At 42.0% G+C, this 24,019-nt stretch overlaps 1 protein-coding gene across 4 annotated transcripts in view; it reads left to right on the forward strand.

Moving 5' to 3' along the window:
* Positions 1–24,019, forward strand: part of CLOCK (clock circadian regulator) — a 117,984-nt gene that overhangs the window by 63,495 nt on the left and 30,470 nt on the right. For all 4 annotated transcript variants that reach the window (XM_034772934.1, XM_034772938.1, XM_034772936.1 and 1 more), the window contains 5 exons: positions 6,456–6,546; positions 12,677–12,736; positions 14,105–14,253; positions 17,352–17,443; positions 22,106–22,195. In XM_034772934.1, coding sequence (XP_034628825.1) covers positions 6,500–6,546; positions 12,677–12,736; positions 14,105–14,253; positions 17,352–17,443; positions 22,106–22,195 — 438 coding nt within the window. In that variant the 5' untranslated portion in view covers positions 6,456–6,499. The remainder of the gene's footprint in view (positions 1–6,455; positions 6,547–12,676; positions 12,737–14,104; positions 14,254–17,351; positions 17,444–22,105; positions 22,196–24,019) is intronic.

Genomic DNA, 24,019 nt, shown 5'->3' on the forward strand with positions numbered 1-24,019 from the left:
CAGCAGTGAATGACATGTAGTGAGACAGAATAATATCAACCAGTTTATAATATAAACTGAGGTACACATAACCATAAAAAATTCTGATCTCCCACATTCTCCACAGATTAATGTCTTTTTAGTGCATTTCTGAACAGTTGAATAAAGGACCATGCCAGCTTCCGGTCTTATGCACTGAAAATGCTTTGGAGAATCTGTGAATTTCATAATGTCCTTAGTACACTATAGATGGAGGCACCTCAGTGCTAATGAGCATCTGGTTGTTCTGTAAAGTTATACACACTTCCGTTAGACTCTCTGGAGGCAGTTTGCTTTGAAGCAGTTACTACTTTGCCTATATTAAAATTGATACACTGGATCAGGGCAAATTATCAGTTTTACTATCACTGCTACTACAAAGTTAGTTTTATTATATTGTTGTCAAAGGAAATTGACAGTTGTTATATGGTAATAGGTTCTAAATATAAAGATTTTTCTTTCATGTGGAAGTGGAGGGAGAATTTGAAGAACACTGTCACAGAGCAGGGCTTCTCAGCTTCCAAGCACATACTACCATGCCCAGTCTTCTTTAAGGCTGGTTATTCTCTTAGAACAGGCAACTGAACAAACAGAAAAGTCTTATAACTCACTCCTTTGTCTTAAGACTTCAGGGCCACCCCTCCCAGGGGTCTCTGGCACTCCTGCTTCTGGTTGCTTTCCAGTTTTAATCCCTTCCTAGAGGAGCAGCCCCAGAGCTGTTTCCCTGAGGACCTGGATCTTTGCTACTGTGGCTTTTCTTCCCCAGGCACAACCTGTCTCAGTCACCCTCTCCTCCACCTCTCATTTCCTTCCCTTTATAGGCCCAGGCATAGCCCAGCCCCCTTTAATTGGCTGGATTGGGCTCCTGTACTCTGACCCAGAGGAGCTAGGACTGGCTCTACTCACAGGGAACAGGTACGCTGTGAAAACATTTTCTGCCAGTTCAGTTCTGAGAGATTAAAACTCTTTTTCAAACAAACACTGCCCTCCGCCCCTGGCCCTGTTTTTCCTTTTCACAGATCTAGCCCTTTGTTTAGGCACTCACCAGACTTCTGTGAAGGTATCAACATCTGAATCCTGTGTCCTCTAAGCCTCTTGAGTCTGGACAAGGTCTGTCCAGGCACTGTCTCTGTCTTGGCTACTGTAGGCACATTCTCAGTGTCCAAATCCCCTGTCTAGCACCTCCTTCTGACAGCTGATGAGGAGTTCACTGGACCATTAATGTTGTTTTTCCGTAAGTCTTGTAAGTTTCAGAAGTCTGGCAGAATATTAATATTGTGCCCATTTTTAAAAAGTGTAATGGGATGACCTGGGTAATTATAGGCCTATTAACCTGACATTGATCCCAGGCAAGATAATGGAGTGACTGATATGGGACTTGATAAGTAAAGAACTAAAGTAGAATAATGTAACTAATGCAAATCAGCATAGGTTTATGGAAAATAGATAGTGTCAAACTAACTTGATGTCTTTTTTTATGAGATTATAAATTTGGTTGACAAAGGTGATAATGTTAACATAAGATACTTAGACTTCTGTAGGGCATGTGACCGTATGACATTTTGATTAAATATTATACCATCCTAGGTTTTTTTTTTGTTTTTTTTTTTTTTAACATGGCACACACTATATGGATTAAAAACTGACTAAGTGACAGGTCACAAAATGTAACTGTAAAGGGGGATTATCATTGAGCGAGTCTGTTTCCAGTGGGGCCCCACAGGGGTTGGTTCTTGGCCCTAAGCTATTAAACATTTTTATCAATGGCCTGGGGAAAAAATAAAATCATCACTGATAAACTATGTAGCTTACACAAAAATAGGGGGAATGGGAAATAATGAATAAGATAGGTCACTGATTCAAAGCAATCTAGATCGTTTAGTAAACTGGGTGCAAGTAAACAATATGCAATTTAATATGGCTAAATGTAAATGTATATATCTTGGAACAAAGAATGTAAGCCATACTTACAGGATGGGTGATTCTCCTGCGTAAGCAGCGACTCTGAAAAAGGTTTGGTAGTCGTGGTGGATAATCAGCTGAACATGAACTTCCTGTGTGATCCTGGGATGCATAAACAAGGCAATCTTGAGTAAGAGTAGAGAGGTTATTTTACCTCTGTATTTGGCACTGGTGCAACTGCTCTGGAATACGGCATCCAGTTCTGGTGCTCACAATTCAAGTAGGATGTGGATAAATTGGAGAGGGTTGAGAGAAGAGCCATGAGAATGAGGCCGTCTACGCTAGAAATCTTACAGCAGCTCAGCTGTAATGATGCAGCTGAGCCGCTGTAAGATCTCTCATGTAGCCACTTTATGCCAATGGGAGAGAGCTCACCTGTCAATATAATTAAATCATCCCCAACGAGTGGCGGTAGCTATGTCGGTGGGAGAAGCTATCCCGCTGACATAGCATGGCACACACTACTGCTTAGGCTGGTGTAACTTATGGTGCTCAGGGGTGTGGTTTTTTCACACCCCTGAGCAACATAAGTTTTGCCCTCATAAGTGATAGTGTAGACATGGCCTGATTAAAAGATTAGAAAACATACTTTATGGTAGGGGTGGCCAAACCGCGGCTCGTGAGCTGCCTGCGGCTGTTTTACAGTTAAAGTGCAGCTCGTGGAGCCCCCCATGCGCCCCATTCTCTGCCTACAAGACTGCACGGGGGGGGGGGACTTGAGGCTTCTGCCCTGCGGCGGAGTGGTGGGGCTCAGGGCTTCTGCCAGAGATGACTGGTGCCTGCTGAGATGGGGGAAGGAGGGGAGGCACAATTTAAAGGTTCAGCCCTCCCAACAGCTTCAGGCATGCCCCCCACAGGCATGCCCCTCCTCTTATCCTCAGCAGCCCCTCCCTGCAGCTCCCAGGTGTTAGCTCCACATGGAGAGGCAGCAGCTCTCCCTACAGCTCCCAGCTGTTTGCCACTGCTTCTCCCCACAGCTGCAGCTCCCAGCTTGCTGGCTCCAGCAGTTGCCATGCAGGGAGGGGGGCCCAGCAACACTATGTGGCAAAAATCAGGGGAGGATGTGACCCCACATGCACCCCATGCATTGCCTCTGGTTTCTGCCCCGGGGGGTGGGGCGTGCGTGTCTTGGAGCTTCAGCCCTGTGGGGCACAGCTGCCGGTGCGTGGTTCTCAAACATCTGAAGATTGTCATATGCGGCTCGGAGGGTCAATAAGTTTGACCACCCCTGCCTTATAGTGATAAACTCAAGGAGTTAAATCTATTTAGTTTAACAAAGAGAATGTTAAGGGATGACTTGATTGGTCTATAAGTACATATATGGGGAGCAAGAGAAAGATATAACACGATGCGATGGCTGGACGTTGAAGCTAGACAAATTCATAAGGCAGTCATTTATAACAATGAGAGTAATTAACCATTGGGGCAGTTTACCCAGGGTCCATCACTGACTATTTTTAAATAAAGATCGGATGTTTTTCTAAAAGATCTGCTCTAGGAATTATTTTGGTGAAGTTCTATGGCTTGTGTTATACAGGAGGTCAAACTAGATGATTACAATGGTCCTTTCTGATCTGAGAATCTATGAATCATTAAGGCTATGATTTTAGCATGGAGGCCACAGTGTTCACGATAAATTGTGAATTTTATTTAAGTCTGTGACACCCATCAGTGCTGGTTCTTGTGGGTCAGGATCCCTGCTCTGGCCACGTTTGCACCACCATTCAGGTTTAGTGCACCTGCTCCTCCATAGATGGAGATGAAGGGGAAAATGGGCCAAATTCGATTGGCATAGTGAGCTGGCCCATGTGGTCAGAGTGCCACTCAGGTTTGGCATGTCCACTCATCTACTGCATTATAGAAGGGCAGACAGGTCAAATTTGATTGGCATTCCAACCTGGCCCATATGGTTGCAGCGCCACTCAGGTCTGGTGTGTCCACCTCTCCGTAGCATGACAGAGGAGCAGACAGGCCAAATTTGACTGGTGTGGCCAGCTAAGAGCACACGGTTGCAACGCCACTTAAGTTTTGGTGCATCTACCCGCTGTGGCATGGTGGAGGGGTAGAGAGGCCAGATTTGATTGGCTTTAGAACCTGGCCCATGTGATTGCAGCACCACTTAGTTTTGGTGCATCAGCCCCTCTGTGCATGATGGAAGGGCAGATGAGCCAAATTTGTTTGGTGTTGCAACCTAGTATACAAGGTCGCAATGCCACTCAATTTTGGCACGTCTGTCCCTCTGTAGATTGAGACAGAGGGGAGGATGAATCAAACCTGAGTGGCCCTGTTACTTACCGCATGGGATCACAATACTCCGTGTGGGGAGCCACGCCCAGCCTTGCAGGACAGGAGCCGCCAGTGAAGGGTGGGCTCACTTTCCAGTTTCCCCAACACCCAAAGTCTTTAGTCCCATTTCCCCATAAGTTCTCTTACTTCTCAGGCAAGTCCAAGGTTTCCAGTGGGGGCAGGCACCAGTTGGTGCCCAACTCTCCCCAAATTCAGCACCATTTTTCCCAAGGTGATTGTGTCTCTGTTCTGTTCTTTTGAGGTTTTTATGCTATGCTAATCACTGTAGTATCCGAGCACCTTCCAGTAGTGCATTAAGCAATGTGACTATGCATCTCTCACATTTGTTTTTTCTCTCATTCTCATCTCAGAAGGCGAAGCGTGTGTAATGGAGTATATTATTTTGGTAGGGTTTTTTTAATTTGTTAAATAAATATATCTGTTGCTATGTGTTTATATTAGAGAAAGCAAGGTCAAAGAAATTGGCATTGCATGTGGAGAGGAAAGTGGTGAGGTTTGTCATGGTTAGTTCCTGGAGGAGTTCATTCCACAGTCTTGAACCACCCCCAGAGAAGGTTCTTTCTCACGCACAGATGAAGTGTACTCTTATTGTGGAGAGTTGTCTTGTCCCAAAGAAGTGAAGTTATCAACCATGGTCTTCGCCCTGGAGCTTTAGAGACTGTCTTTTAGATATTCTGGGCTCGAGCATGGAGTGCTTTGAAGTTAAGGACTGAGACCTTGAACTTGATCTGAAATTAGGACACCAGTGTAGAGGGTGAAGGACAGGTGTGATGTGCTCATGTAACCTGTCTTGCTGAGAGGAGACACTGCAGCCTTTTGTACCTTTGGAGTTTCCTAAGTGTTGAAGATTTCATGCCCAGTTATATTGCATTGCTGTAGTCCAGCTGATAGTGATGAAGGCATAAATAACTAAGGCCAGGTCTTCATCCACCAGGATGGGACGGAGTCTCCTAGCAAACCAGAGATGGCAGAAAGTATTTTGCATGTCTGTCACGATGTGAGAGCTCAGTGTTAGCGAGGAATCCAAGAGTAATCCTAGAATACGGACTGAATTGACCAATTGTAGATGGGAACCTTCAGCCAAAGGGGAGACTGTACCGTAGCGGCAAACTCTTCAGAGTACTTTGCTTTACCCACCAGCGTCATCTCTGTTTTGCTCAGCCAGCTGTTTTTCATCCATGAGCTGATCTCATCCAAGCATTGGGCTATCTTGGTGTGGTCGCATGTGGTGAAGGATAGGTAGAGATATGTGTCAGTTGTGTATTGATGGTATCTGAGTTCATGTTGTCTGACCAGTTCTCCTAATGGTTGCATGTAAATATTGAAAAGGACTGTATAGAGTATTGATCCTTGTGGAACCCCACAAGTGAAGGGTCCAGTGGTGGAGGTGGTTTCCAATCACTACTCTTTGGGTGCATCCTTCCAGGAAGGACTCAGACTATTTTAGCACGTTACCCTGGACTCCTACTACACTTCTCAGGCAAGACAGCAGTATCTCATAGTCAACACTGTCAAACACAGTAGAAAGGTCCGGGAGGATGAGAATGAATGCCTTTTGATAGGATGAGATCATTCATCAGTGCCACTAAAACAGTTTCAGTTTCTCTCCTGCCCCTTTCGGGAACTGTTTTCTCCTTGGCAGTCCTTCAGCATCCCTTTCCTCTTGGGTGTGTTCTCCCCTCCTCCTTTTTCTGGAATGAACAGGATTTGACTTATATGGCCTCCAGACCACTCCCACTCCCAGCAGCTTCTGAAAGGAGTGGAGTCAGTTGCTTGGGGTTATTTTTTTCTTCTCCCCTTATGACAGTTCACTTTGTCATATGCCCTCAAATTTATTCAGGTTCTTTGAAATATGGGCCAATATAAAGAATAAAAAACTGTTGCTGAATACAGAGGTAAATGCAAGTTTTTAAACTGGCTTAACCCAAGTTGATTCATCATGGCATATAGAAAAGTGATGGCCTCTTAACCTCTGTATCTGGTGAAATAAGATGGTTAGGTTCAGCTATATGAGATACATAACTGACATAAAGAGAAAAGGTGGAGGGAAAATAAAGGTTAGAAGCACTACTCCTTTGGGGGCAAGCGGGAGCTTCATACTTTCTATGAGGGGAAAACCAACATGTTCTACAAAAGTTATATTTCCATTTGTTTCTGTTCTCACCCAGGCAGACGTACAAATGTCTACCACAAGACTAAAGTGTGACATGTTATGTTCTTTACCATAAGGACCCATAAAATGAGCTCCATTACAGACAGGTATGTTGTTAGATGATTTTGTTTTAAATGATTTATAGGTAAACATTTTGATGATGTATTCTTATTTAAGATTAAGAGTAGGAGGACTCCAAGTCAGACTTAAGTGTAATGAGGTTTTGATTTCTGGCAAAGTTAATGTCTGATAACTACACTTTAGTTATGAAAACATAGCTATGTAGCCATCACATGTTGTAGTACATGTTTTTGTTTAAAATTATATTATTTAAATATGTTTTATATTTGGAACAGCAGCTGCCTAATTGGAATTGTGTTTTGAAATTTGTTGTGTTCTTAGGGTTTTTCTCTTGAAACAGCTGATCTGGGGACTTGTTTCAGAATTACTCGAATCCAGGAGCTGGGCTCAAAGTGCTTTCCTAGCAATCTGTGGTCCCCTTTTTGTTATAAAATGCTTTACATTAAAGTTTTGAAGTTTTTAGAAAATGAAAAAAGTTTGCCTATTGTATAGAACACAATTGGCTTTTTTATAATCAGTTCATCTATCCAGAAACTAGGGGTAGAATTCTCAAAAGTGCCAAAATGACAGCTTCCCAAGTCTCAAAAGTGACTTGGGCACTTAGGAAACTAGGTTTCATTGACTTTCAGTGAAACTTGGGCTTTTAAATGTCACTTTTGAAAATGGGACTTAGGCACTTTTGAAAATCCGACCACAGGATTCTCCTGCACTGGCTTATTAAGGAAAAGGAAAGAATAATCAAACACTTTTCATAACATTACACCCTTCCTCCTCTTTTTGTCAACTATGGGTACTATATTTTAAAGTAGTAACAGACAATACAGGTCTAGTGCTTGCATATATCCATTACACTGTAGGTGTGTGTGCATCCTATGCACCAGTGCCAGAGAGTTTTCCTTAGTGGTACCTTTAGGGGCATCCCAGCTCCTCGTGCTTTGAATGGAGAGTATATAAAGGGTGGAGCTGCCCCACTCCTCCTTCAGTTCCTTCTTACCATTGGTGGTCAGAGAGTTCTGTGTTCCTCATGAACAAATTTCATGCTGCTTTTTTTCTTACCTAGTGGTACTTTTTCATCACTCCATTTTTTTCTCTTCTAATTTTAAAATTTCTGGTTTTAGTTGAAATATATTTTTTTTTCAGTCAGGCGGGCCTCAAGGTCTTGCCCTTAACTGGGGCAAGCTTGTGCCAAGATCCCTTGGTTTCAAGTCCTGTTTGGGTTGCCAAAATCCCATGTCTGTCAGGGAACCTTATTCATGCTGCTTCAAGTGCTTGGGTGAGTGCCACAAAAGAGAGACCGGTGCTCCATTTGCAGTAGTTTAAAGGCCCGAGCAAAGAAGCTGAGAGAAGAATACCTTCGTTATATCCTTACGGAGGCTGTCCTTAGGCCAGTGTCTGAACCCCTTTGGTTGTCCAAGGGAAGCTTTTTGACGACTCCTTCCTGGAGTGCTCCTTTAGCTTTACCTGGGAATAGGAGCCACAGGAGATTTTTGTCACTGGGACTCTTGTCTTTGAGGCCGAAGACATTGGAGCAATTGTGGTGAAAGAAGCATAAGAAATAGACACTGGACTCCTTGGAATCCACGAAACAGGATTGCTCCACAGAAGGTCACTCCAGTACCAAAGGTAGAGTGACATCTCTGATCATGGTGGGGCGACAGCCCATATTAGTGCAGACAACGCCAGAGGCCTGTGTGGTGGCGAGAGATGTGCTATGCCTATCAGTACCACTGTCGCCATTGATTCAGGGCAGAGATCCTCGGTCAGTACTGGTGCAGGTTCTGTCAGCTCTGGGGCACTCTGTTGTGGGTCCATCACTTAAGGGCCCAGTACCACTGTCTTTGGCCTCATCCATTCTGGTACTAGCTCTACCCTGTGACATGGTGCCATCATCTAGGAAGCCCTCTATGTTTCCTCCAGTGTCACATTCCTGGCATAGATCCAGAGGATCAGACCCAGTACAGCACAACCATGGCTCTTGGAATACTCTGATTCTTCATCAGACTTTGAGGTGGGCTTTTGAGTCTCATACTACTGAAAGTCCAGAGTGGTGTCCTAGTCCTTTTCTCTTACTCATTAACTGTTTTGAGAAGAGTAGAGCCAGGAATCGAGATGGTTGGACCAGGCACAGCTGGTACCCATTACTGTACCAGCCTCCTAGTTGACCTTATTGGATGCTCCCCAGTATCTAGATCAACATTGCAACTACCTCGCAGAAGCAGATCCCTTAGGGAATAATCTTTTTCTGATGGTACTAAGAGGCCTGTGACGGTTGGTACCCATCAACCTTTACCTCAGGATTTACCTCAGCCTGCTTCAGACCAGTAGCCTAATCCAGTACTGTAAGACCATCCTCGGGAGCATTTTCCCTTGCCTCCCCTTCATGCATCATCTTCATCACCTGATGAAGCCCTGATACTGGAGTGTCCTCCCTGGTCCCAGATTACCTTTAAGGTGTACCTTAAAGGAGAATGCCAACTCTTTACAAGTGGATCTCGTGGGGGAGAATACCCACCAACTGATTGACCCTGTGCTTCTGGCTATGACAGGAAAGGTAGCCCTGCCTACAAATGATGCCATTATGCAGGCTATTTAAGATACTGTGGAAAACCCCTTCCTCCATTTCACCTGTGGCCAAATTAATGGAATGTAAATACCAGGTTTCATCCCAGAGGTTTGAGCAATTTTGTGGTGGGTTGTCTGGTCTCTCAATCAGCTCTGCAGGATTCCTTGGATGTGGTGGGTTCTGCTGGCAGGGCTATAGCAATGACTATGCGCCCTTGTACTTGGCTGCAGACCTCGGGGGTTCCTGCAGACATACAACAGACAAATGAGGCCCATCTCTTTCAGGACTGTCCTTTGTTCTCATCCACAACTGATGAGGCTTTACACACTCTAAGAACTGTAGAGCAGTTTTAAAGCCCTTGGGCCTCTACACTCCAGCTATGAAGAGGACAAAATATCATCCTCAATTCTAGCCTAGACAGCAATATTCCTTCCATCATGCTGACCATTCCAAAAGAAAGCAAAGGTTTCAGAGAGGGAGATCTCTGCCTCTTACTTCCTCGGTCTCCTCATCCAGACATCCACAGGCCACGAAACAGTCCAAGTGGTCACTGAGAGCACGATAGCAGTGTTTTATGTGGACAAACAAGGGGGTGCTAAGTCAGACCGCTTCTGCCAGGAGGTGGTTGAGCTGTGGAATTTATACATACGGAGCTGAGTCGCTCTCAGGATTTCTCACTTGCCAGGTATTCAAAATGTCTGGGTGGATCACCTGAGCAAATCTTTCAATTTAGACCACAAATGGTCTCGCAACACAGCCATTCTAGCTTTGGTGTTTGGCATAGGAGGTTTTCTGATGGTAGATCTGTTTGCGACTTGGCAAAACAGGAAGTGTCCCCAGTTTTGTCCCAGAGCAGATCACAGAGCTGGGTCAATCTCAGATGTTTTCCTGGTTTCCATAGGATAAGGACCTGATGTGTGTGTATATACCAGAGCCCCTGATTCCCAGGTTCATTCTCAAGCTGAAACAAGTCAAGGCAGAATGATCATTATAGCTCCAGCCTGGCCAAGGCAGCCATGGTATTGTGAGTTATGCAAGCTGTGAACTCGAGGACCCTTGTTTTTGCCACTAACCAGAACTATGGGCAGGTGTTGCACCTCACAACATGGTTCATCAGTGGTCAAATGCAGAGGAGTACACTGCTCAGTGGCAGTCCAGAATGTCCTCCTTAATAGCAGAAAACCTTGTACAATAACACCTTATCTGGGTCAGTGGAAGTGCTTCTCCATCTGGGCAACCTCCTATAATGTGTTCCTGACTCAGTCTAACATTCAAACAATTCTGTACTACTTCTTGCATCTTAAGCAGTCGGGTCTAGCTGTCAGCTCCATTAGGGTGCATCTCGTCACTGTCTCAGTGTTTCATTCTCAAATTAATGGTATAGCTGCTTTTATTAATCCTATCATGACCAGGTTCCTGAAAGGTCTAGATTGAGTGTTCCCACCTATCTGGGACCAGCGCCAATTTGGGATTTGAATTTAGAGTTATCTACTCTTTTATGGGTCCTCCTTTTGAATCTTTAGCTCTCTGCCTGCTTCTACATCTCAGATAAGGTAGCCTTCTTATGACCATCACCTCGACTGAGAGCGTACAAGAGGTAAATTCACTTGTAAGATAGATCAGTGACTCCATTTTCTTTGAAGACAAGGTTCACCTTAGACTGCATCCTAAATTCCTCTCAAAGGTAGTATCAGATTTCACCTGAATCAGACTATACTTAGCAATTTTCTTTCCAAAGCCACGTGTTCACAAGGATGAACAAAGACTGCTTGCTGTGGATGTGCATCAAGCTTTGGCTTTTTACCTGAATATGACAAAGCTCTCTTGGGTTTTTTCCCAGCTGTTTGTTCTGTGGAGCATATGAGAAGTTAACCAATTATAACGACTTTCAAAGTGGATCACTAGCAGCATCACTCTGTTTTGCTGCCAAATGTGTAAAGCCTCTGAGGAGGTAACAGCATGCTCAACCAGAGCACATTCAGCCTTTGCAGCTTTTGTGGCATATGTCCCTGTTATGACTATCTGAAGATCAGTGATGTGGTCTTCCATACATGCATTCACCAGCCATTCCATGCTGGCTGAGACATTAAGGGAAGATGCCAATGTAGAAAGAGTAATCCTACAGTCCCTCTTCCAAAGAGACTCTGAACCCTGCCACCTTGGATTTACAGCTTGGGAGTCACCTATTGCGAGATGGATCTATGCAAGAACTCAAAAAAGAAAAAAAAAATACTCACCATCTCATAACTGTTCTTCTTTGAGATGTGTTGCATATGTCCATTATGCAACTCACCCGCCTCTCCTAGAGGATTGTAGTCTACTATTAGTTTCCAGTGCGGAAGAACTGAAAGAGTTCAGGGCAGTTCTGCTCTTTATACCCTCTCCTCCGAACATGAGGAGCTGAGGTATGGGCAGGACCACCTCTACGGGTACTGCTAAGGAAAATTCTGCAGTATTGGGCGCACAGGATATGCGCACACCTTGTAGTGCAACACATCTCGAAGAACAACAGTTTGAGAAGGTGAATAACCGTTGGTTTACTAGCATCTACCATTCACAGTATTGCAAATCACTTTACAGTATGTGAGTCACAAATTAGAGAGATGAGTGCAAGGTAAGATTTAGAGGGAAAGTGTTTTCATATCTCGAAGGAAGGAAGAAAGAATCAGAGATTAACTTTCCCAACTCTGAAAAGTTATGGGGAGACAAAAATTGGAGGACTGTACTAAGTAGAAGTGGAAATTAATAGAATAGCTTAGAGAGGTAAGATGGAGAGAGTCTAATATGTGGTAGTTTTGAAAACCGGGCATGGATTGATTCGCACTTTAAAATAAATACAAAAGTGATGTAGGGAATAAAGTGCAAGACGGTCCTATTTAAGTGAAAGAGTATATTCTGACTTCTGATGTTTAGAGACTGATTTAGGAACACCGTAAAAGGAATTGCAATAATCGAAAAGAGGCCTGGTGTAATGTGTGAGTGATATTCGGAATATTATTTATAGCTCATTTTAAATTGTATATTCGTAAAATAACAAAATATAGCACATTCCTCTTCCTTCTAATCTTAATAATTTATTACCATATACAAAGGATGCTTTTTTTTTTTTTTTAAACTATGAATAACCCTATAATTAAAATTAAGGGCTTCAAACAAACAACAAAGATCTTATAGCAAAGTGATCTGTCCTCTCCTTTGTTTGGAAGGACAGTAGCAAAGGTACTGTTCAAAAAGATTTAAAACTAACAGAGTGGTGTAAGCTAAGTATGCAGAGAGGATTGTTTGTGAGATATCTCGTTAAAAACTTAAATATTCTGAAAATAACTTGAGAGAGATCTTAAAAATGTCAGCCTTTTAAAATACAGGGTTTTAGTAAACTATAGACAACAACTTATAAAGTACGTGGATTCATTGAAACTGTTTGGCTTTGTAAAACTTAGATCACAATAAAACAGTGCTCCTATATCTTGGGTTAGTTGAACTATTGAATGATGAGCTTCCTTTGCTTAACATTTTGTGTATTCCTTCTCATAGTATTAGCAGTCTGTGAGAGACTATTGTGTTCTAATGTTTGTCTGTTTTCTCTCTTGTAGAGATGATGGTAGTATTTTTGATGGTCTGGTGGAAGAAGATGACAAGGATAAAGCAAAAAGGTAGTCTTTTTTTTAAGTTAGCTTATGCTAAAATGTCCTTTATTTGACTGCTTTGGTAAATCCAAATATATTAACAGAATAAAAATGTGACTGTGTTTATGACCATACAATAAAACAGAACTTCCCCGTAGTGTTTATATGTCAGGTTATGTCATATTTTTCTACATATGGGTTATTTACTTTGAGGTGTTGGTTAAAGGAGTCTTTGTGCCTCAAGTTCAAATATGACAGTCCCTGTATATGAAGACTCTTATTTCAAGTAATGGGCAGCTTGTTCCTTCCCTGTGACAATGGATGTCTTGCATGGAGGATCCCTCCCAAACACAGCCTTCGCTGTCATGACTCCAAGGGTATGTCTGTACTGCATCTGGGAGTGAGCCTCCCAATCCGGGTCCATAGACCACCACTCCCACTCCAGGCTTGAAAGCCTGAGCTCCAATCCAAGTTACGTGATCTCTGAATAGCAGTACTATATAGAATAGAACCTCTTCCCAGGTTACTAACTCAAGTCACTAATTAGGTTTGGACTCCCAGATTTCTTTTATGGTGGTTAAAAGGGTTTCAAGGCTCAAATTGACTTCAGCTGGAACGTGAATAATCTCCACGCCTTCTTGCCTATAGCTGATTTAGAGAATGGCTAGCCAGTAACAGGTTGTTGTGCCCACTGGATTTCTGCTCTTGCAGATCCTCCCTAGAAGGATATGGGTGGCCCTCTAATCTTCACCAGTAGGCACAAAGGCATATGTGGCAAGCATCCCATTCTAGTGGTTCAGGCCATCACTGAAATAGGCACTTGCTGCTGTGAACAGTTGGAGAAGTTCTCAGGCATCAGAGTCAAGTGCTTAGATTAGATCGGTTCTCCCCTTTTTGTCCTGCTGACCCACTGCAAGACAAAAGGAAGGAGTGTATATTGCTGTAAATGACTTAGTTTCTGAAATCTCTATTTAACATCCTTGTTCGCTACAGTAACTAGCGATCACCCGGGTAAGAGGACAGCATAGTAGCCTAATTTTAAAATAAACAGCTGAGGAATTTTTGTCCACGTCTCTAAGTCCTCCATATACTTAACACTTGTATCATGACCACAAATGAATGGTTAGATGTTTGGCTATTAGATGAATATTGAATTGATGGTTATATTTGCTACCATTGTCAAATTTTATCTCATTTTGGTGTTAATCTGTAAGTAGATGTTCATTGTTATATTCACAGAATTTATACTCTCAGTAATACACACCTTTGTAAGAGTTGACTCCTCTAACTCTTGTTCCAAATTGAAAATTTGATTAAAACCTGTCATCTGTGAAATCTTCTTGACACAGTTTGCTTCTGTTTTTATAACATGGTTTCCTTTTTTGTGTTTTTCAGAGTGTCTAGAAACAAGTCTGAAAAGAAACGTAGAGATCAGTTTAATGTTCTCATCAAAGAGCTTGGTTCCATGCTTCCGGGTAATGTTCGGAAGATGGATAAATCCACTGTATTGCAGAAAAGCATTGACTTTTTACGGAAGCACAAAGGTAATTCTGTGGTGTAACAAGACAGCTAGAAAACTGAAATCTTTCGATTGGGTTTTGGTTCAGACCTTTAATTCTCCCCAATAACCTGCAAAACAGCTCCCCAAACCAAAGCTGTACAAGGGATATCTTTACAGATGAAGGATTTCCACATACAGACATCATAAATGGAGCATGTTGTTTAGTCACTCAATAAGTAACCAAGCCAAGAAAATGTAGTATGACTAGATTAGCACTGTACAAAGTGCACCAAAATCTTAATTATAGTTTTAGTTTTTGTATTGTTAGTTTCCCCAAAACCTAGACATTTCTGAAGCGTCTCCATTTAATTCTATGAATACATCTACACAGGAACCCCCCCCCCCCCCCCCAAAAAAAAAAAAAAAAAACAAACACAAACCCACAGCTCTTGGCAGTGAGTCTCAGAGTTTGGGCCTGAATGTCTACACAGCTATTTTTAGCCTCGCGACATGAGCTGGAATCAGTTGACCTGGGCTCTGAGACTTGCTGCCCTGGTGTGCTTTTTTTGTTTTGCTGTGTAGACTTGCCCTGTGTCTCTTTGTGTCTTGTTAGTTTATTCATAAATATTATGTTTTTGATCCCTTTCATACATAATAATTCTAAAGCTACTTCTTGGGCAGAATTCTGAAGAAAATTATGATTTTTTTATTTTATTTTCATGTCACATGATTATTAGTAGCTGCATTATAGTACTGCTAGTGTCTGATCTCTGGGAATAAACTGAAGGGTTAGCATTTTCTTGTCAGTCCACTGCGTTATTTCCTGTGTACTTTACAAATTCCATTGAAATCCTCAGTTTCAAAGAAACTTCAGTATGACAAGAGAATTTTCTGTTTTGAGAAAATTGCCCTTATTTGTTCCAGTGTCTAAACTAAGGGAGTTTCTTAATGTATTAACAGAATGGATGGTTCTTCCTCTCCATCGTGGTTGAGTTTGATTCAAAAGTATCTTATTTTCTCTCAGTCTTTCTCTCAGTTAAGACAGCCATGGCTTCCCCCACACCTAGTTTTTTCTCTTGTTCTGTATACATTAATATAGCACCTTGCAGTTCATGCTGGTCGATGTGAGATAAAAAAAAATGTTGTTTACTACAAATGTACTACTAATTATACATGCTCATTATACTAATATACTGTAAAGTTATCCTTCCAGACTCAGCAGCTGAGAGCTATTGCATGCTAGCCAAAAACAAGCAAACTGAAACAAAACACTGTCTGCTAGGTAATATCCAGGGGATATGATGAAGAGAAGTTGCCCTTTGCAACTTTTGAGCAGAATATACTGTCTTTCCCAGGAGGAGGTGGAGAAATAAGAAACATATAAGGGTAATATAACCCATATGAAACAGATGGATAATATAGCAAGCAAAGCTGGGAAGGCGATTCATACATATACCTATCCACGTGTTCATATGGTGATTGTCAATACAACTTTCATCACATGGTTATGCTTGCATGCCTGTTGTATGTCCTCTATTTGAGTATTATGGTTACTGTCCTAATAGCACCAGATGCTTTTAAAACAGTAAATACAACAATTAAAATGGAACAAAAAAGAGAAAACATGCATGCATGTATTAATAGATTTAATAACATTAAATGTTTAACCATGCTGTGTTATATTAGTAAGACATATGTTTAACATTGATACTTCTGAAAACACGGAAACAAATCAATCTAGTATCAAACCCCTTCTCTCCAAGGAGAGTTAGTCCATGTAGGACACTCCGGAGTTTTTGTAATGTTTTCTATTAACTAGTTATTACAAGTAGGTGAAATATGCTACTGTTTTGTTTCTTAATAGTTTTATTGCTTGTATTTTTAATGGTTGTTTGCAACATTGGCATCCCAAAACATTTAAAAAAAATATGTAAAAATCACCTCTGTAACAAATTTCATCAGTCAACCAGCAAAAAACAGTGCATGGATTAGAGACTTTGCCCCAGAAAAGAAGTGCCAGGGTTTCTCTGAAGTTCGCTAGAGATTATGGCTATTGATTTGACATGGAAGACTCTCAGATACTGTGGTAATGGATGACAGTAGAAAACCATAACTTAGATATCTCAGGCACTTAAAGTCTGGGGTAGGCATTCTTTCTTGTTTTGTTAAAATTGAAATAAACAAGTCAGCTTCCAGAGTAATGGATTAGTACAGTTGATACCAGATTGGTGCATCTGAATCAGTACCAAGCTGTAAATAATACACTGCCTCCTTTATCAGAGTTATTTTAAAAATTAACCGTTTCACAAATGAAGAAACACATTGGAAATTGAAGTTTGTGTTAAAATGCAATTTCGAAAATGTGATCACTAACACATACACTAAGAATAATACCTGCCCCACTAAATGAGGGGTGGGCCCACCATTTGCTCAAATTTACAATCTAGGGATCTGGTCAAACTCTGAGCTGCAATTAGAAGATCAAGTACATCAACAGCCAGGACAGCTTTTTATCATTTAAGTACAATCAGGAGTTGTCACTGTTCTTCTCTGCTATGACGGTCATTTGTGTCTTTATCACTTTAAGATTAGACTACTTCAACTTACTCTGCGTGGCCTTAAAATTGACCAGAAACTGAAGCTAGTGCAGAATGCCTCAGCCTTCTTATTAAACAGAATGTCTTGCCACAAGCATATTCAGGCCAAGCTTGATGACCTGCACTGGCTTCCTGAGGGTTTCCAGGTGAATTTTAAACTCTTTGTCTCATTTATCTTGAGAGCTCTTGTCCAGCTTAACTCTACATTAATTTGAGATCTGACAGAATCACAGCACAAGGTGATTTGGCCGCAGCTGTGTGAATACAAGTTTCTGCTAGCATTGTCTTCCTACTCTCTAAGACAAAACGTTGTCATGCTGTTGGATAACTTTCCATTTTTTAATCACCCTTCCAGGAACTAACATTTTGGTGTGATGAGTGGACTGCAGAAGGGAATGGAAAAAACTGACTTTTTTTTTCCCTTCTTCATATTACAGCAGACTAAAGAGCTTTCCCTCAATTCATATAATTCAGTGGTGTGAATTAATTGCTTCCAGGAGTCTGAATCATAAATGAATATTCATGTATATGTTTCTGATTACAGAAATCACTGCACAGTCAGATGCCAGTGAAATTCGACAGGACTGGAAACCTACATTCCTTAGTAACGAAGAGTTCACACAGTTAATGTTGGAGGTATATTACTATGTCTATCTTTTTGAAAAGAGAGGATTCTCCTTAGCAAACCTCCACTATGTGATGATAGAATCTTTTAGCTTAATGGTATTCCTTTTCAAATCCATATTTTAATTGCAACACTATCTACCTAGAAATCTGCAAATAAGTATCTTTTTACAAATGTAATTTTAACTAAATGGGCTATAATATATTGTAAATACAAAAGTGTACTATTAAGTTTATGAAAACTGTTCTTTAAAACTATAATTAGAAATCATTTTTTAAAAGACATAACTGTGCATCTACACAAAGATGACTGGTACCTTTATGGCAGAGTTAACTTAGTTTTTTATGCTTAAACTAAATGCTAGTTACCAAAACTATTCAACATACTCTCTTCTTGATTGGAAGTATGGCTATAGCTTGTGAAAAGAGTATGCATAATAAAAAATGTACTTTGTGTATCTGCATATTATCCACAAAAAAACCTGTTAAAAAGCAGATTGTTGAGGTTGCAAATTCAAGTACTCAGCCATTAGGAAATGCATTAAGGTTGCCTGTGCAACTTTAATCAACCCCTTGTGCATATGCATTATGATACAGTCTTTAATTACATCATCACATATTACTTTTTCTCAATTAGTGCAAAGAATGGGCAGGGCTCGCTTAATGAGCAGATATTCAATATTCTGTTTTTTCCCCTGTGTTGCTCAACATGTAGCCCTCGACCTTATTTATTTCACACTATTAAAATTCTGCTCTGAAGATTGAATTATTAATTTTCTTATGGGCTTTTCTGTGGTGCTTACCACTATAGTATCAGAGTGCTTCATAAGCATCAATTTTGACAACACTCCTGCAAAGTGAGGGAGTGGTATAATCCCATTTTACAGATGGGTAACTGAGGCACAGAGAGATGACGGTCAAAATAATACCTACCTCTTGTATAGTGCTTTCATCAATAAATCTCAAACCACATATAAAGAAGGTAAGTGTAATTACACCTATTTTACAGATGAGAAAACTGAAACACAAAGTTAGGAAGTGACTGGCTCAAGGTCACCAAGCAGGCGAGTGGCAAAGCTGTGAATAGAACCCAGTTCTCCTGAGTCCCAGTCCAGTGCTCTATCCACTAGGCAACACTTCCTCCCCTTCAGGAAAGTTTTGTCCAACTTGGAACTTGCTAACAGATGAGCTACAGCAAGCACTTAAAGAACTAAAAAATTATCTTGTACAGAAATTCAAAGAGCTGGGAAAAAGCCAGCAGAAAGCACGAGAAGCACTCTTGAGCATGGCCCTGAGAGGGAGCAGAGAGACAGAGCTCCTTGGAGCACAAAGCTGGTTGCAAAGGTAGACTAGGAAATTGTAAGCAAGGAAACTGTCTGCCATTTTTCAATAGTGTTCAAGGGAAACAGAACTTCCCTGCAATTTTGTGTTTATACAAAGAAATTTCTGACTCATCATCCATTTCTCCTCATAGAGGAAACAAATCTGTGAGACCCAGAATATGGGCTAACCACTCGGGCCAAGAGGGGCAATACTGGCAACAAAAGTTATAAACTAATTCTGGGTTTATAATTTGTTACACATAGGATCTGACTTCATATGTTCAAAGCACAGCTTCCATTGACTTCTGTTGAGATTGAGAGTGCTCAACACTTATGCAAATCAGACCCCAGGATCTCAAGTTGAGTGCCCAGAGACAGCGATCTGTGAAAAATCTGGTTTAAGCAACGTGCCCAGTTTCACTTAGGAACTTTGTGGAAGAGGCAGGGATAGAATCAAGTTCTCAAAGGCATTATTTGACTGCCTTAACCATGAGACCATGCTTTGTTCAGCCCCATTGGAAGCAAGACAGTAGGTCGTGGATGTGCAATAAAGCCATAGTTTTATTCGCTTAAATATCTGAAACTACTTGGCAATAAATTGTACAATATAGTTCATCATCATTTCCTTAAACATTACCATCTCTTTGAGGGGCTGTTGTCACCTCTCCGTCTTTCCTACCTGCTCCCTGACCCCCACCACCCTCCTTTTTTATGAAGCTCAAGAGGGCTATAAAAGGAGGGGGGTTGGCTCCCCACTATACCAGATGTAGGAGCCTTGAACCCCATAATGGATGCTTTCTTTCCAATCCTTTCCCAGTCCATTTTATCTGATAACCTTATTCTTTCCATGTATCTGTCCTGGATATCTGCTGCCTCCCCTTCATCTTGCATGGTCCTCTCACCTCAGCTTTCTTCCCCCTTCCACTCCTGTGGCTACCACCTAACCTTCTGCCAGCACCATTGGGTGGTAGCAAAAGGCACAGGCAAGGACTTGGCTGCTAAACCCATCAACAACAACGAGGCCCGCTCAGTCAGCAAGAAGGGCCAGGGCAAGAAAAAAGGGAAAGAGCTCTGCCCAGTTCGCTTCTTCCATTGCAGCAGCTGCTACAGCCCAGCTACTGGCAATGATTCACCTTCCCTGTGCTGTCCCTTCATAGAATCATAGAATATCAGGGTTGGAAGGGACCTCAGGAGGTCAGCTAGTCCAACCCCCTGCTCAAAGCAGGACCAATCCCCAGACAGATTTTTGCTCCAGATCCCGAAATGGCCCCCTCAAGGATTGAACTCACAAGCCTGGATTTAGCAGGCTGATGCTCAAACTACTGAGCTATCTCTCTTCCCCCTCCCCCTCCCCTTCCCCCCGGGGTTGCTTGCCCTTCAGCTCCACAGGCATATGCCCAGGTAGCCACAGCCGTACCCAGTGCCCCATCACCATATGCAGTGGCCCCTCCATCTACCATTGCCACTGCTGCTGTCTCCTCCTTCTCCATCCGTGGCACTCAGGGCCCCCTTTCCCTTCCCTGAATAGGAGGCACTGTGTTTGCTGTCTCCTAGTGGCCGCCTCATCCCACAACGAAACCTGTGTGCGGGCGTAGGCTCAGATGGTGGGGCCCTTGGACATTGTGATGGCTTCTAAGATGTACAGGAAGGTCATCTTCCAGGCAGCAGAGGTTGCTGCACAGAAGATGGTGCAGAATGGCATTTTGGTGGGGGTCTCTTTGTTCCCCTCAAGCCCTTGGAAGACCTGAGAATACAGTGATGCTTACTTCCATCCCGTCCTTCCTCCCCAATGCTACCCTCCTGCTTGCTCTCTCATCCTTGGGGAAACTGTTCTCCCCTCTTAGTCTTCTTCCTCTGGGTTGCAAGTATCTATTCCTCAGTCACATGCTCTTATTCCTTAGGCATTGAAGTCACCATCCAGTTGCCGCTGGGAGATTGGAGGGGTCCTTTGTGGTGCCCTGTCAGGACTCCTTTTATTGCATACATTACTCATCAGGGCAGGCTCAGTGATTCATTTGCTGGACTGCAGGGTACATCTGAAGGGACTGTCCCTTGGCCCAGCAAAGAGGAGTGTTAGGTGCCTCTGAATCCCAGGAGGGCATCAGCCCCAGCACCACCGGTGACCCTACTCATCCTGTTCCCCATCCTCTTTCCTCTTCAATGTCCAGCAATCCTGTTCAGTGCAGAGAGTGGCTCCCCAGTTGTGCCCAGCTGAGTGGGTGGATCCCGCCTCTGAAACCCACTGGGTGGGGCTCGGGTGCGGGGGTTGAGGCGATCTGAGGGAGCCAGGAAGAGGGCCCATCTCAGGGGGAGATCATCCCTTCCCCTGTTGTCCTGTCCCCACTTGCTCCAATTGCCGTTCTATTACCCTTGCGTATTGAGCCTACCCCTGCTCAGTAACAACACCAATGAAGTCTGGGTGCTAGTAACAGGGCAGTAAGCTCAGCAAATGCAAGTCATGGGCCCAGGACCTCCCTCTTGACCCAGGGAAGGGCAGAAGGCTTCTCATATGTCAACTGGTGGAGGGGGTGTTGCTAAACTTACTTCCTCACCACCTCCATTTCTGTTTTCCTTAAGTGGTATGTTACCATGCAAGGATAAGGATTTCCACTGAAATCAGTGGGACTACTACTATTATTTTGGGTGGTCAGGTACTACTCCAAATAACGAGGATGCCAGAATTGTGCTCTTAATTAGGAATGTTAAAGCTTACACAAATTTTAAACCACTACCAGTAATTAAAGGAGCCACAGGTAAGTTTTATTAAAACCCATGGCCTTCCCATTTCTTAATTTTAAACTGAGGTGGTGAATATTTATTTTCTACTCAGTTTCTTTAGGAAAGAATTGGAACTTCAAAGATTTTAATAATTGAAATCTATCATTTCCTCCTTCTCTTTCTACCCTTCATCCTTTTTCCTCTTCCCTCGCTCCAATTTTCTGTGCCTATTATTATTTTCTCCTTTCTTCAATCTCCATTTTCCCGTTTAGCACTATCTTGTTTCCTTGTCATTCCATGTTCTTTTTTAAAGACTAGAATTCTAGTAGGGTAGGGGTGGGAGAAGAGGGAAACAAACCTGCCAATAGTTAGATCTATCTCCTAGCTGAAGTTTTGTAAATTATAGATGGCTTTTTGAGAACACAACAGTATGAAAAATTATAATGGTAAAGCTTGATATAGTACAAATAATATTCAAAGGTGTTAGTGATAACACATGCTCCCATTGTTTTTAGAGTAAGTAAAATGAAGTCAATCTAGCGTTCATTCTTAAGTTAAATATAGATTTTTTGATTTGTCATGTGCATTGTACAGTGTTCCTTTTCATTTAACTGCCCATTATGTTTAATTTCAGGCTCTTGATGGGTTTTTTTTAGCAATCATGACAGATGGAAGTATAATATATGTGTCTGAAAGTGTAACTCCCTTACTTGAACATTTGCCAGTAAGTATGAACTGCTTCCAGTAAGATATCAGCGTTAGTCTATGGACTAGGTTTTGCTGCAAGCACTATTAACCTTCCACCTCTCAAAGCACTTGGAGCACAGACAATGTATGTTCTGTCCTGAAACCTCTGTTTTTCCTCTAAAACACCTCCCTCCCTGGTTATTGATGTGTCCCCAATCTTAATCTCCTCAATTGGAAAAGTGGAATAAACACTCTCCTCAAATGCCACTGTTACTATTATTCCATTACTCATCAGCTGAGACTGCTAAAGAGAAGCATGCTTGGTACTCTTGAAACTACTGTCCACTGATCTTTAATTACCCTGGTCACTTCCCAAACTCGGGACTCACCAGGAACAAATATGCTGTTACTGCTTGACTGGGCTGACTCTTATGTCATATTTGTATTGCATCTCATTCATCTTTATTTGTACTGCTAATCTCATTGATATATTTACTCTCTAGTCCAGGCTAGTACAGGTGTCACCTGGGAGTGTTACTCTTCTGAAACCAAAGCTAATAGTATTTTAAAGTGAGAACAGTGCTTTTATAAAATTCTTTATCAATTATAAACCTGAGGCGGAAAAAATGTTGTGTCAATCTGAAACTGATTTATAAATGTCTATAAAATGTATCCACATTGACTAGAAATTTCTTACCAATGGTTCTGCAAAGCAAAAAGTTAATCTCTGAACGAGGTTAAAATGAGAAAATGTAACTGGCTCAATTTTCCAGCTAAACCAAATTAACATTTCCTCAACTCCAGAATGTTTGTTCCAGAGGGACAACTTTTAAGTTCGATTTTTTTCTTTTTAAAACATATCTTCTGTGATTGTTTTCTTTGGAGATTTTGTTCATGTATTTGTGCATATAAACAGTATCAATAATACTTTGTTGTTATCTAAGAAGAGCTCTGTGAAGCTTGAAAGCTTGTACCTTCCACCAACAGAAGTTGGTCCAAGAAAAGATAATACCTCACCTACCTGGTCTCACCTCTATTTTTGTTTTTCAAGATGAAGATTTTAAATCTTTGGTGCCACCAAGAGGCAAAAATGTGTACTGATATTTTAAATCAACAGTACACAATTTGATTCCAATGCTTCACTATTTGAAGTTATCAGAGCAAAGGAAAGACAGTAGGTTCCAGTATGCTTTTACATGTGTATCTGTGTTGTGTTTACAGTAACATTTATTTCTTTTTCAAGTAGTGTCCCTGTCGGTGATTCACGTCAGGGGCACCTGCACCCTTGATTGGAGATTTTTTGTACTAGTGCCTACTGCCATGCCGAGGCTACATGGGGCTGTGTGGGCCCTTCTCAACTGCCTTCAGCCCGAGACAGAGTCTACTGTGTGCCTGTTTGCTCTATAATTAGTTAATCATCTTATAGTCTGTATAGTTGGAACAGCTGTTCCTTTTATTTTCATTTCCTTTAACTAACTAACTATTTTTAAAAAAACATTTTATTACTATGTAGTTAGATACCAGTTAATAGCTTTCCCCTTCTAGAGGTCATTTTTTATTATATTACTCAGGAATGCCACGCTCTCCTGAGTTCAAATGGTGCCTCTCCTGCAGTGAGGCGATTACCATTCAGTGACTGACATTCCCCGTGCCTCCACTGTTCGGGAAATAACACATATCCCCAGTAAGTGCAAGATCAAGTTTAAACTCCTGGTGATGAAGCAAGCTTTGTGCCCATCTTTGGATTCTAGGGCGGAGGACCATCCTGTACGTAGACCTTCCCTGTACGTAGATTAGCGTAGTACTGCTAGTGCCCTGTCCACATCAAGACCTTGGTCATTGGAGACTGCTACAGATGTAG

The sequence above is a fragment of the Trachemys scripta genome, chromosome 5 (genome assembly GCF_013100865.1).
Source record: "Trachemys scripta elegans isolate TJP31775 chromosome 5, CAS_Tse_1.0, whole genome shotgun sequence".
Classification (NCBI taxonomy): domain Eukaryota; kingdom Metazoa; phylum Chordata; order Testudines; family Emydidae; genus Trachemys; species Trachemys scripta.